Source organism: Coptis chinensis, chromosome 9, assembly GCF_015680905.1.
Source record: "Coptis chinensis isolate HL-2020 chromosome 9, ASM1568090v1, whole genome shotgun sequence".
NCBI lineage: Eukaryota > Viridiplantae > Streptophyta > Magnoliopsida > Ranunculales > Ranunculaceae > Coptis > Coptis chinensis.
The window spans coordinates 81,347,607-81,362,214 of NC_141464.1; the positions used below are offsets into that span (position 1 = coordinate 81,347,607).

General features: G+C 35.9%; 3 protein-coding genes across 5 annotated transcripts; 2 read left to right on the forward strand and 1 right to left on the reverse strand.

Annotated features, from left to right (window-relative positions):
- Positions 1-5,221: 5,221 nt before the first annotated feature.
- On the forward strand, positions 5,222-6,489 carry LOC147478630 (F-box/LRR protein). The gene is made up of 3 exons (XM_086586275.1): positions 5,222-5,620; positions 5,731-5,889; positions 6,082-6,489. The coding sequence occupies exons 1-3, from the start codon at positions 5,222-5,224 to the stop codon at positions 6,388-6,390; spliced, it is 867 nt and encodes a 288-aa protein (XP_086442401.1). The 3' UTR covers positions 6,391-6,489.
- A 2,902-nt stretch (positions 6,490-9,391) lies between these two features.
- Positions 9,392-13,140, forward strand: LOC147478631 (cytochrome b561 domain-containing protein At2g30890-like). 3 transcript variants are annotated; one of them, XM_086584292.1, is made up of 4 exons: positions 9,392-10,151; positions 10,815-10,976; positions 12,094-12,242; positions 12,620-13,140. In XM_086584292.1, exons 2-4 carry the CDS (start codon positions 10,872-10,874, stop codon positions 12,966-12,968), a joined length of 603 nt encoding a protein of 200 aa, XP_086440418.1. In that variant the 5' UTR covers positions 9,392-10,151; positions 10,815-10,871; the 3' UTR covers positions 12,969-13,140. The 3 variants fall into 3 exon arrangements, with proteins under 3 accessions (XP_086440418.1, XP_086440421.1, XP_086440420.1); XM_086584295.1 differs by lacking the exons at positions 9,392-10,151; positions 10,815-10,976 and adding an exon at positions 11,590-11,865; XM_086584294.1 differs by lacking the exons at positions 9,392-10,151; positions 10,815-10,976 and adding an exon at positions 11,591-12,017.
- A 155-nt stretch (positions 13,141-13,295) lies between these two features.
- LOC147478632 (myosin-G heavy chain-like protein) lies at positions 13,296-14,321 on the reverse strand. The gene is given in 5 exon segments (XM_086586276.1): positions 13,296-13,494; positions 13,497-13,619; positions 13,712-13,750; positions 13,753-13,782; positions 13,999-14,321. Coding segments are annotated over 5 exon segments (567 nt in total). The 5' UTR covers positions 14,201-14,321; the 3' UTR covers positions 13,296-13,321.
- Between the last annotated feature and the right edge of the window lie 287 nt (positions 14,322-14,608).

Consider the following 14,608-nt stretch of genomic DNA (forward strand, 5'->3'; position numbering starts at 1 on the left):
GGTTTTTGGAACAATAGTCTATTGAGCTCCTCAAGAGACTTCAAAAAGTCATGGACAACAACATTATGACAGTAGGTTCTAACGAGTTTGTCTTTAAAATGATAGGATTTGCTATTCAGAAAGGATTTGCGGCACAGTTTGTTGTATGTTTGTCCTAATTATTTGTAATACTCGTTATCAATCAAATTTCCACCTAATTTAAAAAAATAAATAAACAAATAAACATTATTTTAGTTACTCAAATTTTGAAGATTGACCAGATTTGGTGTATCTTAGTATATTTTGGTCTTTTGTTGGCTCTTTTTTTGTTTCGTTTGGCAATTGTGACAAATTTGATGCTTTAACCTTTTTGGCTATAAACCTATAAGATTCCTTCCACTTCTGAAAAAAGGTTGATTAAATGATTACTGTATTTATGTCTGCCTACATTTTATAGCAGCATTTGTAGTAAGGATATCATTGGGTTGGATTTAGCTTTAATAGGCCAATACCAACCCAACAAATCCCATGGACTTTAGTGGAATGATCAATCAATTCTGTGGCAAAGCATATAAGTTTTCCTTATTAGCACTGTTGTTAAATACTTAAATCATAATCTGAGCTGTACCATTTCTCTCTATATTGGCATAATTCTCTACTTGTTTTGCTGAGAAAAATGGAACACAAGAAATTCAAATGCTATGGCGGGATTAATGACCTTCCTGATTTTCTTCTCGGTTATATATATCTTGGGCTTCCTTCCTATACTCGAGGTAGTTAGGACATGCATTCTGTCAAGACAATGGAGTATCCTATGGAAGTCGACCCCAACACTAACATTCGACCATACATCGATTCAGAATATGAATATAGCCGAAAACATAGATGATGATGCTAGTTTTGTTAACCTTTTTGAAAATATGGTGTGTCTATTCGGGTAAGTCCTATAATCTCACACCGTTAATATAAGTTCTTGCCTACTTACATATTATAGGCAACATATAGTATCTGGCCAGTTTGAGATATGGATTGAAGAACTTAAAATGAGACGTATCGAGAAGTTGGAACTATTTTGTTATGATCGTCTGCCAAGAAAATATACTTTTCCTTGTGGCTTCTTCAAATGTACATCGTTCCTTGAACTAGTTCTAACAACGTTCATCAAGTTGGAAAATGCTTTGCCTTTCAGTGGTTGTTCCAACCTCATTTCTCTTACTCTAAGTAATGTCAAGTTTGTTATTATTGAAGAATGTTAAGATCATTTATGATAATATCAAATTCTTGGATCTTTGCGTGATGAATAAGTTGACTGTGGTTGATTTTCACTCTGAAAGTCTAGCAACGTTAATCATCAGAAGTATATCCTGTTCCAATGGAATTATACTAAAATCTTCTTCATTTCATGTGTCGGAATAAAATTGTACGTACGCATATTCACATGGAGGGCGCAGGGATACTTGAGCAATGCATTGGTTCATACCAGCTGGTAAGCAGCTTCACTTTCGCGATTTGCATTGTGTTCTTGTATGTCTGATGGAATTAATTTTGAAAATTAATCATTATTAGTTTGCCCATTGGTTAACATCAATGGTTTAATCTTTATCCTTTTACACAGAACCTTTGTAATGAAATTCAAAGCTCCTTGGTACAGACAAAATCTTTTGCAAATGTTCGCATTATTTCCATCTTCTTGAATCTAAAGGACATGCGGCAGGCACATATGGTTTCTTTCATCTTCAGAATATGCCAATAACTGCAAAAATTGTACATCCAGGTAATTCAATTCTTAGCAGCTAGCCTTTCTTAGTCCTGTTGCCGCTCAGGTTGTTTCTGTAGCTGTGTACTTTGTGAAAAGTTAACTATTTCTTCTACTTGTGCTGCTGCTATTACTACCTAAAATTTCAGTACTTCATCTGCCACTTCTTAGGATATTTAGTTTGTTAAGTTGAAAAGGGGTGGGGTGGGGTGGGGTTTAAGAACTTGTCATTGTTGTTTTTGTCGATCTGCCCAACCAATTACATATTGACTGAAGAGCACAGAAAAGAACAGTTTTTTTTTTTTTTGCTAAAGGATAAATTGAAAAAGGGAAATACAAGTAAAACAAAAGTAACAGAGAAAGCAGAAAAGGTACATTAGGAATGCCTATGGTCTTAATCCATGGCTCTGCCACTAAATGAACCTATAGTAGGTACAATTTGAGTCTTCTAACTTTGATAAGAAATCAGGCCTGTGTGTCCACCATGCCTTGACGCCTTTTCCCATTGAACAGCCTCTGTTAGTGCATGAATCCACCCCAAAGTTCGATTCTCGCCAAGTGGAGGTGAGATTAAGCCAGTCTGTTTGTGTAAGAAGCTTCCTCCATGCACTCTTGAATCTCCAACTCATCGTGTTGCTCTGAAGTGCTTGCACAGCAGCTTGGGAATCTGATTCCACCCGTATATTCCTCCACCCTAGTGCAACTGCTTTCTCTACTCCCTCGAGTATGGCTTGGCATTCAGAAAAGAACAGTCTAGCTATAGATTATGCAAAACTTGAGTGTTCCTTTCATTGTCCCCCCTCTCTTGGGTTATTGGGCACAATTTTTTCATGCTGTTAAGACCCTAGCTAGATCAATGTCATAATCCTTTCTCCATTTCTTGTTTTTTCTATCCTAGGAAAATGATGTGTTGCTATCTCGGCCATCCCATCAGTCTTTTCCATATGAAGATTCAATGTTTTGGGAGACAGGACATTTCCGATTCTGTGTCACATCACTTGAGGAGGCTGGATATCAGAGGGTTTAAAGGAAGTGAACTTGAAATGGCGTTCACAAAGTATGTCTTAATAGCTGGTACTTCCATGGAAAAGATAACAATTGAATGGCACTGTTCTGAAATAGAAGAATCTTCTGCAACTCTTTTACGCTTGCTTCCAAAGACTTCTATGCATGTTTCCATAGAACTAAAACCTGGTCCTGTGGCTGAGACATGAGTCTGAAGAAATTTAGTTTAAAACAATGTATTGGATTTACAAACAACCTCGAAACAATTGGTTTTAAGCATGTTCGCGCTTGATGAATGTTGTCCATGGAATTATTGACCTTAGCTAGGGTTTAATAATTTTGCAAGATACATTTTAGAAAGAGAGCAATCTTAACAATAATTTGAATACATTTGCTATATATGTGTTCTGCGGCGGCGCGCAGTATTACTTCTATAATTATTTACAATTATATATTAAAATATGAAACTGAGTACATAGGGTTATGTAATCGTTATACTGACATTCATATACTGATATGATATAGTTGAGCATGTTTCTACCTCTTGAGTAGTATCAGCTGCTCAAATTTCTCTTTGGACTTCTTGTGGTGGCCTATTTGTGCTCTTCCAAGATAATTCAGGCAGCTTTATCTATCTACTTATGGATTCTCCTAATATATTCAAAATTTCTAAAGCTGCTGTTATCCTTGTGAAGAGTTCCAATACGCTCATTTCATGTCAAAGTAACGACCGAGCTTTATTGAAAATCAACAAGTTGATATATACTCTGTTCCATCGAAGAACATCTTCACGTCTCCCATACAGTACAATTGCAGTAATATCTTTGTTGTTTGCGAACAATGCAAAGTAAAGTTCCTTCAATTCCATGAATAACAATTATGCACCTTTATTATCGACAACAATCGTTTTCCTCTCATATAGAGAGTAAGTAAGAGCTAGAATTATAAATGTCACGTAAAACCTCTTACGTACTCCACCATCCTAACAATTTTACAAGTGGCAGCTATGATGACGAGGATTTGTGTCCAAGCTAGGGTCAAGCCATAAGTAATCCATCACACTCCATTATGCATTCTCCACAGGACTTTCTTCACTTCACTGCTTCAATTCATCCTTGTTCCATCTTTTAACCTCTCAATTTTTAAGCTTCACATTTGCAAGAGAATTACCAAATTCAACTAGCAACAGAAGTATCCTAATAAGTTCTGTTCACAGCATTTATTAAAAGCATCATGACACTTGTATTACTATAAGAAAACCTGATGTAGCTTCTCCATTCCTAGCAGGTTGTGTTCCACATACCAAAAATGTAGGATGAATCTCAAAAGATTTGAAAGTCCAATTTTCAAAATACAGGGAATTTTTTTGGTGTTGGTAAAGTCTGGAATATGATTTCTTTAGTAAATCCATAATGACTAGAATAAGTTTAAAAATGCATATAAATTGACTAATAAGTAATAACAGAGGAGGAGAGAATTTAGTTGTACAACCTTGTGGTCTGGTGTTGTACTATCATTGTGCATTCAATGTAAAATCATACCAAAGCCACAATATAATATGTTCAAAACGCTTTTGCACTTTTCTTCTAAGTACCTTTCACACACTACTTACAAGTGTTTGTTTTTGAACCTTCATGTGTGACATATTATAGAACAGATCCAAAGAGAATGTTTAAAAGAAACCTGTAAAGTAAATTGATCCAAATCCAAACAAGAAACATATATAGGCCATTCTTAAATTCTGCCATCTACAGAATCATTTTTAAAAAGGTGTCTATTATCTAAATATGTTGCTTTCCCTCATTTAAAACTTTTCCAAATTAAATGACAAAAAGATTTTGTACAGAAAATGCAATTAGTGCGATTTTCTTGCTCTATCTGTACATTAGTAGGTTGGTTTGTTATTTAAGGTAAAGAAAATCACTTCATCTCCTACAAAGGCACACTGCTGTTCTTTGCTTAGTCTTATCTAGGTTCTTTTTGAGACTTGGGCAGCAATGAAACATCAGGAATATGATGGTTGTGATATAATCAGTAATCTTCCAGAAGCACTATTATGTGTCATTATAGGATTTCTCCCCCTTATGGAGGGAGCAAGAACAAGCATCTTGTCGCGGAAGTGGAGGCCCCTGTGGAAATATATTACATGCCTGAACTTCGATATTGAATCACTCATGCTGATTAATGGTCTCAACTTAATGAGCGTGCACCTAGGTAACTATGAAGGTAACCTGGAGATTGTAATCCAAAATGTTGTTAGTGTTATATATTCTATCCTATCTTCTCATGTAGGGAATGTTGGCACTTGTTCAATCTCATACTACAAGCAAACTCTAGACTCTGGTGATTTAGAGATGGATCGAACAGCTAAAAAGAAGAAATCTGAGGAAGTTGATGCTTTGTTGTATCGATTACCCAACAGATGAAGAACCTAGTTTCCCAAGTGGGATCTTTAGCTGTAGAACACTCAACGAGTTAGAGATGAACTTCTGCACGATTTTTGATGCCTCTCCTTTCAAATGTGCTTCAAATCTTACTAGTCTAAATCTCACACATATTATACTAAGTGATGAGACTCTTCGTGATATCATTTCATACTGTGTTTCGTTGGAGAAATTGATTTTAAGTTGGTGTTATTACTTAATGAAGATTGAGATAAATCAAAATAATCTTAAATTCTTGGAGCTTGGGCCCTTGGAGGTAGAGCAGATAGATATTACGTGTGGGAGTCTTTCCACGCTGGTGTTACGTAGTATACATAGTCTTGATGGCATAACGCTATATGCTCCTAACCTTCTCCACTTTGCACATTATAAAGATCAATCTGGTGCATACTGTTTAAAAGGCACAGAGATTGTTGAATGTTCTACCGAATATATGGTAAGCGTCCCTTCTATTAGTTTTACGTATTAATTATTCATTTCATAAACCATTCTGATCAAAATTATTGCCTGGTCGATCAGTTGCTGACATAGTTATCTGCCTTACAGAACTCATCCATTCAACTGAAACAACAAAATTTCAGTGGAAATCAATTTGAGAATTTAGTGAGACTTTCAGTCACTTTGAACCTGAAAGAAGTGAGGCAAGCAAATGTAATCTCATTCATTTTAAGAATTTGCCTCCAACTACAAGATATTTTAATTGAGGTAACTCCTCAAAAACTCTTCTATGATTTATAATCGTAATACTAACTCGTTGTGATCATGTCCCTAATTATGTCCCTCCCTAATTAGCTATGGGATTTCACATATATTTTCTGTTTATTTACTCTAAATGAAACCCTGCCTTGTGCAGTTGTGCATAAGTTCTGATTGTATTTTATTTTATTTTTACTCTAGGAAGATGATGGGTTGTTGGTCGCTGAGTCTTCCCAAATTTGCTTTCCTTATCCAGATGCTGAGTTCTGGGAGCGAGAAGAGATACCTGACAGTGTATCCTGTCACCTTAGGAGGTTAAAAGTTAGGGGCTTCAAAGGAAACGTCCTTGAATTAGCATTTGTGGAGTTCATTATAAAAAATGCTTGTAAGCTGGAGAAGCTAATTATTAAGCTTCATGGTGATTGTTCTGAAGAAGGAGCTTGTTCTACGGATCTCCTCCTATCAGTTCCAAAGGCTTCCGCCAATGCTTCGGTGACTGTACTGAAGTAATGCGTTCTGAATTAGGAAAGCCGGATTAATCCGTCATGGGAAATAAACTAGGTGCATGGTTAATGGTTTGTGCCCTATAGAATTTGTTCTCGACGCGTGTGTCGGATATATGGTACTATTCTTCTTTTAAATATTTAATCTTCTATTGGTAATATATATGTTTAATATTTCTTGCTTTTAACTGCGATGCCAGGGGGAAGGGGGTATAGTAGAAGGAGCAAGTTTTGGTATCAGAACCATTTCTTAGTTCACAATCCACCATTTGCTTAAAACAAGACTTTCTAGCTAGTTATAAATATGTTTTATATTTGTTAAGTTACATTGCATATATATATCTCCTAAAAGATGTCTTCCCAGTTCTCACCAATCAAACACACCATAGGCTTCTATATCTTTCGGAAGGATCAGATGTTTGTCCTTTCATCATTTACACTGTCAAAACTTGTTCAGCATTTACAGAGAAACTATAGCTACTTATGTGTTTTAACAGTAGAGTATATGTGTTTTAAGACATATGTACGGATGATTTAACGTAATAAATAGTACCCCTTCTGTACTTTGTTATTGCTATGTTTCTTTACAATTGCATATATGTTTCTAGACTTCTAGTTAGGCATTCTCTATTCGTTACCAATATCGATAAGCTGGTAGGGGTTCTCTGAAAGCGAGAAAAGAAATTGTGTATCTCCATATCTAGGCCTTAAACCCCTACGAAAAATTACGGTCCTTGTAGGCACTGTAGCTAGGTCGTTGGCCAGGCCAAGTTCATTGTATACTGAAGTACTGAACTGCCACCATGTTCTTAGGTATTGTGTCTCTTAAGTTTTCCCAAAGTTCCAACTCAATACAGACCAATTCTAAAGAACAAGTCCAACATAACCCTATATGTGCTTAGAACTGAACTACAACCCAACATACAAAGCCCTATCCATTCCTTGATTTGAAAGACCACTCTTTTAAACTCTTGAGCTAAGCTTTTCTCAATATCCCATATATCCTGAACCTCCAGTCGCCCTGTGGATTCAGGCCCATAACTTCAAGGGATCACCTCTATAACCTAACAAAGGAAAAACAAGATCAGCACTGAGTTTACTTTGTTAAACATCTTTAGGCTAAAGAAATAGATAAGACCCTACCAATGATTTTAATTTGTTTTCTTTCTTCTGATGAGACTCAGTCAATTTAAAGACGTAGATTCATTCATTCATGTTCATGATTACATGTTCCACCAAATGTGACATGTCAACAACTTCGTTAATCTACTGATTTTTCGTTACTATATAGGCTGATTTGTTAGTGAATGTTATACGGTCCAAAGTTGAAAGTAACAAAGTTCCTTTTCGGTTCTTTTTTCAGGGTGTGTTTCATAGATAAAAAAAAGGCCTAGGCTACCACGAGAATATCCTCATAGGGATGAGGGTTCCGAGACCGTTGGATGTGTGATCCAACGGTCTGAAAATCAAAAACAAAAATGAAAAGAAAGAATGTGAGTTTGTTTTTGATTTTCGGACCATTGGATCACACATCCAACGGTCTCGGATCTCGTCCCTATGAGGATATCCTCGGGGTAGACGAACTCAAAAAAAAAATTGTTTGGAAAGTATGTTTCTGAAAAATAGCACCTAAAAACATTTTTTTTTTCTGGAATCACTATGGACTTATCGTATATTTGTATATATTAGCCACTATCGATCTTCAGTTCTTCTCTGATAACTGGTATTTTGAGCCTTGCTTCATATGGGTTATGTCACTTATTCACATTTTTAAACAACTGGAGTGGATGAAGATGCTATAGGGCCACAGAGTAAAGACTTAGGTATATGGTATGCCAGTAACAATAGTACCACGTACCCAAGAGGAGTAGTTAGGAATAGAATGATACTCACAAGAAATCTTATGCGTACCAAGCCTCCAGTGTGTGGGCAGGTTCTAGCACCCCAGGTGTGAAATCCTGACCGAGTGTTGAAAGCCAGGAAACCCCGTTGCCTAACGTAACAAGTCCCACATGATTAAATGGAACAGAGTTATGCACATAACAGAATTTTAAAAAACAAAATATTTTAAAGTAGTGTTCCATATTATGGATGGACCACATTAGCTTTGTTCGATCACGTAAGTACACTTTTAACAACCTAACCTTTCATGGATTACATTGTCTTCTTGGTCCCATGCCAATCTTTTGTCTATTCGATCTATTTTAATTTCGACTTTTCTTCTTGTATCTGTCTATAAGAAGTATTGTGTTGCCTTGGCATTGTAGAAGCATTCATTATGTTTGTTGTTACAGTGTGGTTCAGTCTGTAGTAATGATAGGGGATTATTTTTAATCAAGAATGATCAAATAGATTTTAGCTTTACTAGTTACTAATTGAGGAAACATGATTAATTAATAACGGTCTATAGATGTATAGCAAATTTTTTAATTAACCGGTATTCTGTACTCTTTGTATAATACAGTAGCCCCTAATATATGCATAGAACTAGCGCATATTGTAATACAGCGTAATGTAGCTAATGGGCATCCCTGATGCATATAAGAGCCTGTGGGAAAACTGTAGTAAATTGAATTTCCATATTTTGCACCAAGGATCTGAATTTACATGTCAGCAGTACGTGGAGGGAAATAGTTCAACTAATCCTAATTTTGAATGAAGTGAAAGATGATGACTGTCGCTTGGGCACAATGCTGAACCACACATGTTTCTGATCTATTAACTTTATGTTGATCAGTTAGCACATAAGCTCTGTTTATTATCCCAACTTTTTTGATGAATTCAAATAATACTTGGATAGTTGGATTACAGTCTATGTACAAAAGCATACACTAATAAACAATGACATATACATATGTCACTGTCCACCAAAGATTACAGCATATATTCAAACTGGCAAAATATTTGAATACAAGGATGATCATACAGTCTTGTAGTGGAAGTGCAGAGGATAAAGTTCACTGCAAAATTGCAAATACTCATACTGCTTCCACCATGCACAATTATAGTCTTTAAATACACCCTTTTCAACTTCACCTTCAATTGATGTCTGACCTTTTTACTCTGCTCTGTAAGTCCACATTCTCCTGTCACCAAGCACGAAAGTTTGTGATTCTGAGATAAAAATAAAGCACATGGTGGAAAATCCATGCAGTGCCCTACTTCTTCTTTTTGATATTCTAGACAGCCTACCAAGAACACTTTGCATAATTTTTTCAAGACCCACCGTTGTTATCTAGCCAACTTTATTATCTGAATATTCTTTGAAATTTTTGTTGTCTTCCTTTAAGTTTAAACTTGAGAGGAATTAAGCACCAACTCATCAAGAGTTAGAGCAATCAAAAGGTCTTGTCATGTCCAGCTTAAAACAAATTTCTTTGTTTGCTTTCTAGAATGAAATTGTCAAATAGGTCTATGACTATCATTATATATTTGTTATCATCAAATGTTATATAGAAACAACCAAGGCATGGAGTTATAGGATACTCAATTCTATGCGCGCTCTTCGTCTAGATTGTCATAGTTATAAGATATTCAAGTCCATGCTCTGATGCTCGTCATCTTTTCATGATGAACTAAGTATTCTTATGAGTTTATCATTCCATACTGAAATTTGAAAGAAAATGCGAGCTTTTAGGAAGCTGGTACTCTTTGTTGTTTTGCATATTCTATTTTTCTGGTTTTCTTCCTTCGGTACATTCTTCTTCTAATGAAGCCACAAAGTCAGAAAGCATTGATCACAGGAAGAACAGACACAGCATTCACAAGGTATGCCATATTCTTTTTCTAATTTTGTTTGTTCTAACCTTTTCAACTTTTTGAACATCTAGAATTCATCCTCTTTCATACCTTCAATCAGTAACACATTCATCTATAGCATCGGAAAGATGCAAATTGGCAAGCTTACGTTTGGAATGCTTAAATAGTGTAGTTCTAATAGGCCATAGCCAGAGTGTATTGATGAAGGCTCAAGTTTGCGAAGATCAAAGTCAAGTCTCAGAGATATTTAAGAAAATGATAGCATTATATTTCTTCACCAATAACTTTTCTGATGAAAAAATCAAAGCATTATACTAGTTGTAGCTTCTAAAATGCCTTCCAGTTTTATGGAGGGTTATCAAAGACTTGAGGGAAAATCTTATCACCATTTACCAAATGTCACAGTACAGCATATGTGATTTTAAAAGTTCACTTGAGTGAGGGATTGCTTCCACCATAAGTTACATGCAGAAGCAGTAATCCAACACCTCAGTAGAATAGCAAGAAGAAGTATCAAGCCACTTTTTACTCTATAAAACACTTTTGCACCAGTAATATAATGGTAAGACTGGTAGGTTGTTTCTTACTTTTGTTCCCCTTTTTATCATATGTTGTTTTGAATTGTAAAGGAATTAATTATTATAACTGCATCTGTTTAATCATATTTTGCAGCTGAGTCCCCAACTTACATTTGAAGTAACACTACATGGATTTCTTCTTTGGGCTTCAATGGGATTCCTAATGCCAATTGGAATACTTGTAATTAAAATGTCCAGTAGAGAACAGTGTGGAAGAAGGCTTAAGATTCTCTTCTATTTCCATGTTATAATACAGGTCAGCTAGTTTCTTTTTCTCCTTTCCATAATCGAGGTCTTAGTTCACTTTTAAAAATATAAAATGGACACAGTAGTCTTACAGATTTTCACTACGCCTTTGTGGGCTGACATGCCAAAACTAGTATTCATGACTTATGAGTGTAAACCAGTCTGAGACAGTTTTTTTTATGATTAATCTCAATAGTATCCCCTTTTACGTCTTAAAATATAGTGATTAAAGTTCTGCAGAGCAAAATCTTTACCCTCCATAATGTTCCTTCAAAGTCACAAAAGGTGATCATTCAAGGATTGAACTTAGATAATTGTATTTAATAACCACTTTAATCATGACATTGAAAAATTGAAGTTAACGTTTCATGGTTTTATTTCGCCCCTAGTTAGTTAATAATTAATTCATTAATTAAAAGCAAGTTGTCCTCTACCAAGTTGGTGGTTGGGGTTATTGTGAAAATAGTTGGGATAGTAAGAAAAAATGCGGGGCGTCGATTCTAGTTTCATTTGTTTTCCATATGATTAGCTTGGCATAAGAAAGATGAGGGAAAAGAAAAGGCTAATGATTCTAGTACTTGTCCATAAAACCTACACAACCAACTCATCGTACTCATATTCGACACGATGGCCCAATTTCACTCATGTAGGAATTTTTACCCTACCCCCATGAGAAAGAATCATTAGAATGAAAACTGTTGGCCGGGGTATTATAATGATAAATGATGAAAAATCCTTCCTAATTTTATTGGTTAGCTTTTAGAGGCTAAGAGGCTGGGAGTTGAGAATTATAATGAACTAACACTACTTTGTTTAGGAATGAGGGGAGCTACCACAAAGAACTCACAATGATGGGTGGCAGAGTGGCAGCCACCTCTCCAGAAATATACAAATGAGGGGTAATATAGCTAGTAGCTACTTGACTAGGTTACCCTAAAAGGAAATAGTAGCTAATGAAATAGCACGTATTTAAGACTCGTTTGCTTAGGAAGCGCGTAGGGTGATTTCGTTTTTAAGAAGGGATTGTTGCAATATATAAGCAGATGCCTAAGTATGGTTAACTATTTAATTTTGTATTAATATTGTTCAATATCCATATACTGATGAATTTTTAATCTATGGAACAGATGCTCTCAGTTCTACTTGCTACAGCTGGAGCAGTTATGTCTATCAAAAACTTTGAGAATGCCTTCAACAACAATCATCAAAGGATTGGAGTGGGGCTATATGGCATCATATGGGTGCAAGCATTGATTGGTTTTTTAAGGCCTAGAAGGTATACATGTATTCTGATTTCCTCGAGTTTAAAGAACCTATGCCTTAAAAAACACTTAGCTTATTCTTAGCTAATTAGAATCATTTGATTATCCCTTAAGAGCCCCATTCGATCCCAGTATTTTGAACTAACAATCAATGCACGACAATGTCGAGCTAGATTTGATTACTCTGCAAAGTATATATACCACCTTAGAACTGACAAAAAATTTGAGCATCAGTTAAAAAAATCATGAGCCTTGCATGACTGTGCTAGGCCATCCTCTCATTCCTCGGCAATGTGAATCGCCATTTCTTCACTGCTTTGTCAATCTCTGTGTATATGTGAAGATTTAAAGACTTCTCCAACAAACATTTTTGTTTGCATTTTATTTGCAGAGGATCTAAACAGAGAAGTATGTGGTTCTTCGCACATTGGTTGAGTGGAACTGCAATAACCATACTTGGTATCATGAATGTTTACACTGGCCTACAAGCCTACCATAGAAGAACATATAAAAGTGTGAAGCTCTGGAGCACACTCTTCACTGCTGAGATCTGTTTAATTGTCTTTCTCTACCTATTCCAGGACAAATGGGATTACTTGAAGAAGCAAGGAGTGATTTTAGGAAGTGAACCAGTTAAACCTGAGTCAGTAAGCCTTCATGGTGAGAATCAGAAAGATTTAGAACAAAGAAGACCAACTCAAGCATTGGCAGTAGAGAACGAAAGATTTAGATTTCCATAGTACTATGATTTGGGTGAGGTTTTGTAAGCACCTGTATCAGCATCATATTTTGCAGTTCACCACTAATCCTGTTTGTATAAACGCTAACCACTATCACGTGTGTAATTTTTTATTACATGGTTTTATCACTTTAATTTATGAAAACAATAAATGAGTGCAGTACCTTGTTTCATTTTGCTATCAATTAAATTTGGTTTATTTTGTATTAGATTGTGGAAGCCTTATCAAATTCAGTCATGTGTAGAACTAAACTACAAAAACATATATATGATAAATGCATAAAGGAAGTTACTATGAACGTAAAAACAGCGAATGTTAATAATTGGATTTCTGATAAGGTAAGTTTATTAAACTCAAGGTAAAAGTTGCACATCACCAGTTATCACAGCCACGCCTAATATTAGAATTGGTGGAAGTATTACAAAGGCTGCAATTGTAGCATAAAAAACTGCATCATTCCTCTTAGAAACAGTGTGCAAGTAATCTTGTCGTTTGATGTTTCTCTTCTGAGATGTTGTTAAGAAATTGCTGCTAACTTTTTTAGATTTTTTCCCAGTGGAATGCTAAAATCCTCACCATCCCTGTCCCCAACCAATTGCGAAAGCTGATCACGTATTGTAGGCCTAGGATACTCTCCTTCACTGGTATAACCTGATAGTAATAAAAATAGTGGACTTCATTTTCAAAACATGCCTAATTCCTGTAGTAAATGGTTTGTTTAACACGAAAAATAAGTAGCATACCATCAGTAGAAGAGCTGGTGGAAGTCAGCTGTTCAAGAGATCCAACTGTGTGCGCGCTGATGAGATATACCCTATTCCACATAGAGAAATTTAGTTTGCTTACACAACATACCACTGGAAAGTAATAGAACAACAATAATTCCCAGCTCACTGTTCCAGTTCCAGCTAGATATGAAATTCAGATAATAAAAGTTTTACAAATTCGCCGAGTGATGCATTCTTTGAGCACTAGAACCATATATAGTATAACATCAAACAAATGAAAACAAGAGTATAAGTTTATATACCTGTGAGATTAGATGATTCTTCCTTTGTTACTTCTCCACCTAGTCCTTCAGATTGTGCAGCTGCTTTGCATGCGTAAGAAAAAAACTGGTGGCTTGAATAAGGTGAATAGAGAATATGTGCATGGTTATGTTTAGGACTTAAGAGACTAGGAGAAGAAAGTTTTGGGTGAACTGAAGAAGAAACGGAAAGATTCAAGGCCATGGAAGGCTTGTTTTACTCTCTGAGTCCCAAGTCTTACTGTCCAGAGTTCTTGAACGAACAAATCAGTTATTTGGTTGCACTTATTCTCAACCTCAGAATTACAAAATATGTGCACCACATAAATTTTTCTAGACTGGTTTTTTAGTCCAGCCAGTAGCCCAGTACGCCGAGCCTCAGTATGTTCATGCCTTGCAAGTATTCTGTAGTCTATATTGGGTTCAGGCTTGGCTCTTCTGCTCATGCTCCAACATGAGTCGTGGATGAGTGAGCCAAAACGAGCTGAGCCAAAACGAGCTGAGTAGCTCAACTTATTTTACCAGTCCCCACAGGGCCCAATATATCGATATATATCAACAGTACATTGAAAAATTAATGTAGGGTTAACTAGTATTACCTCCCACTAAATGA

Coding starts and splice junctions, on each gene's coding strand:
- LOC147478631 (XM_086584292.1), top strand. CDS start 10,872: ATGGGATTCCTAATGCCAATTGGAATACTTGTAATTAAAATGTCCAGT. Junction 10,977..12,093: donor ATTTCCATGTTATAATACAG/GTCAGCTAGTTT, acceptor TCTATGGAACAG/ATGCTCTCAGTTCTACTTGC. Junction 12,243..12,619: donor GGTTTTTTAAGGCCTAGAAG/GTATACATGTAT, acceptor TTTTATTTGCAG/AGGATCTAAACAGAGAAGTA.
- LOC147478630 (XM_086586275.1), top strand. CDS start 5,222: ATGAACTTCTGCACGATTTTTGATGCCTCTCCTTTCAAATGTGCTTCA. Junction 5,621..5,730: donor AATGTTCTACCGAATATATG/GTAAGCGTCCCT, acceptor TCTGCCTTACAG/AACTCATCCATTCAACTGAA. Junction 5,890..6,081: donor TACAAGATATTTTAATTGAG/GTAACTCCTCAA, acceptor TTTTTACTCTAG/GAAGATGATGGGTTGTTGGT.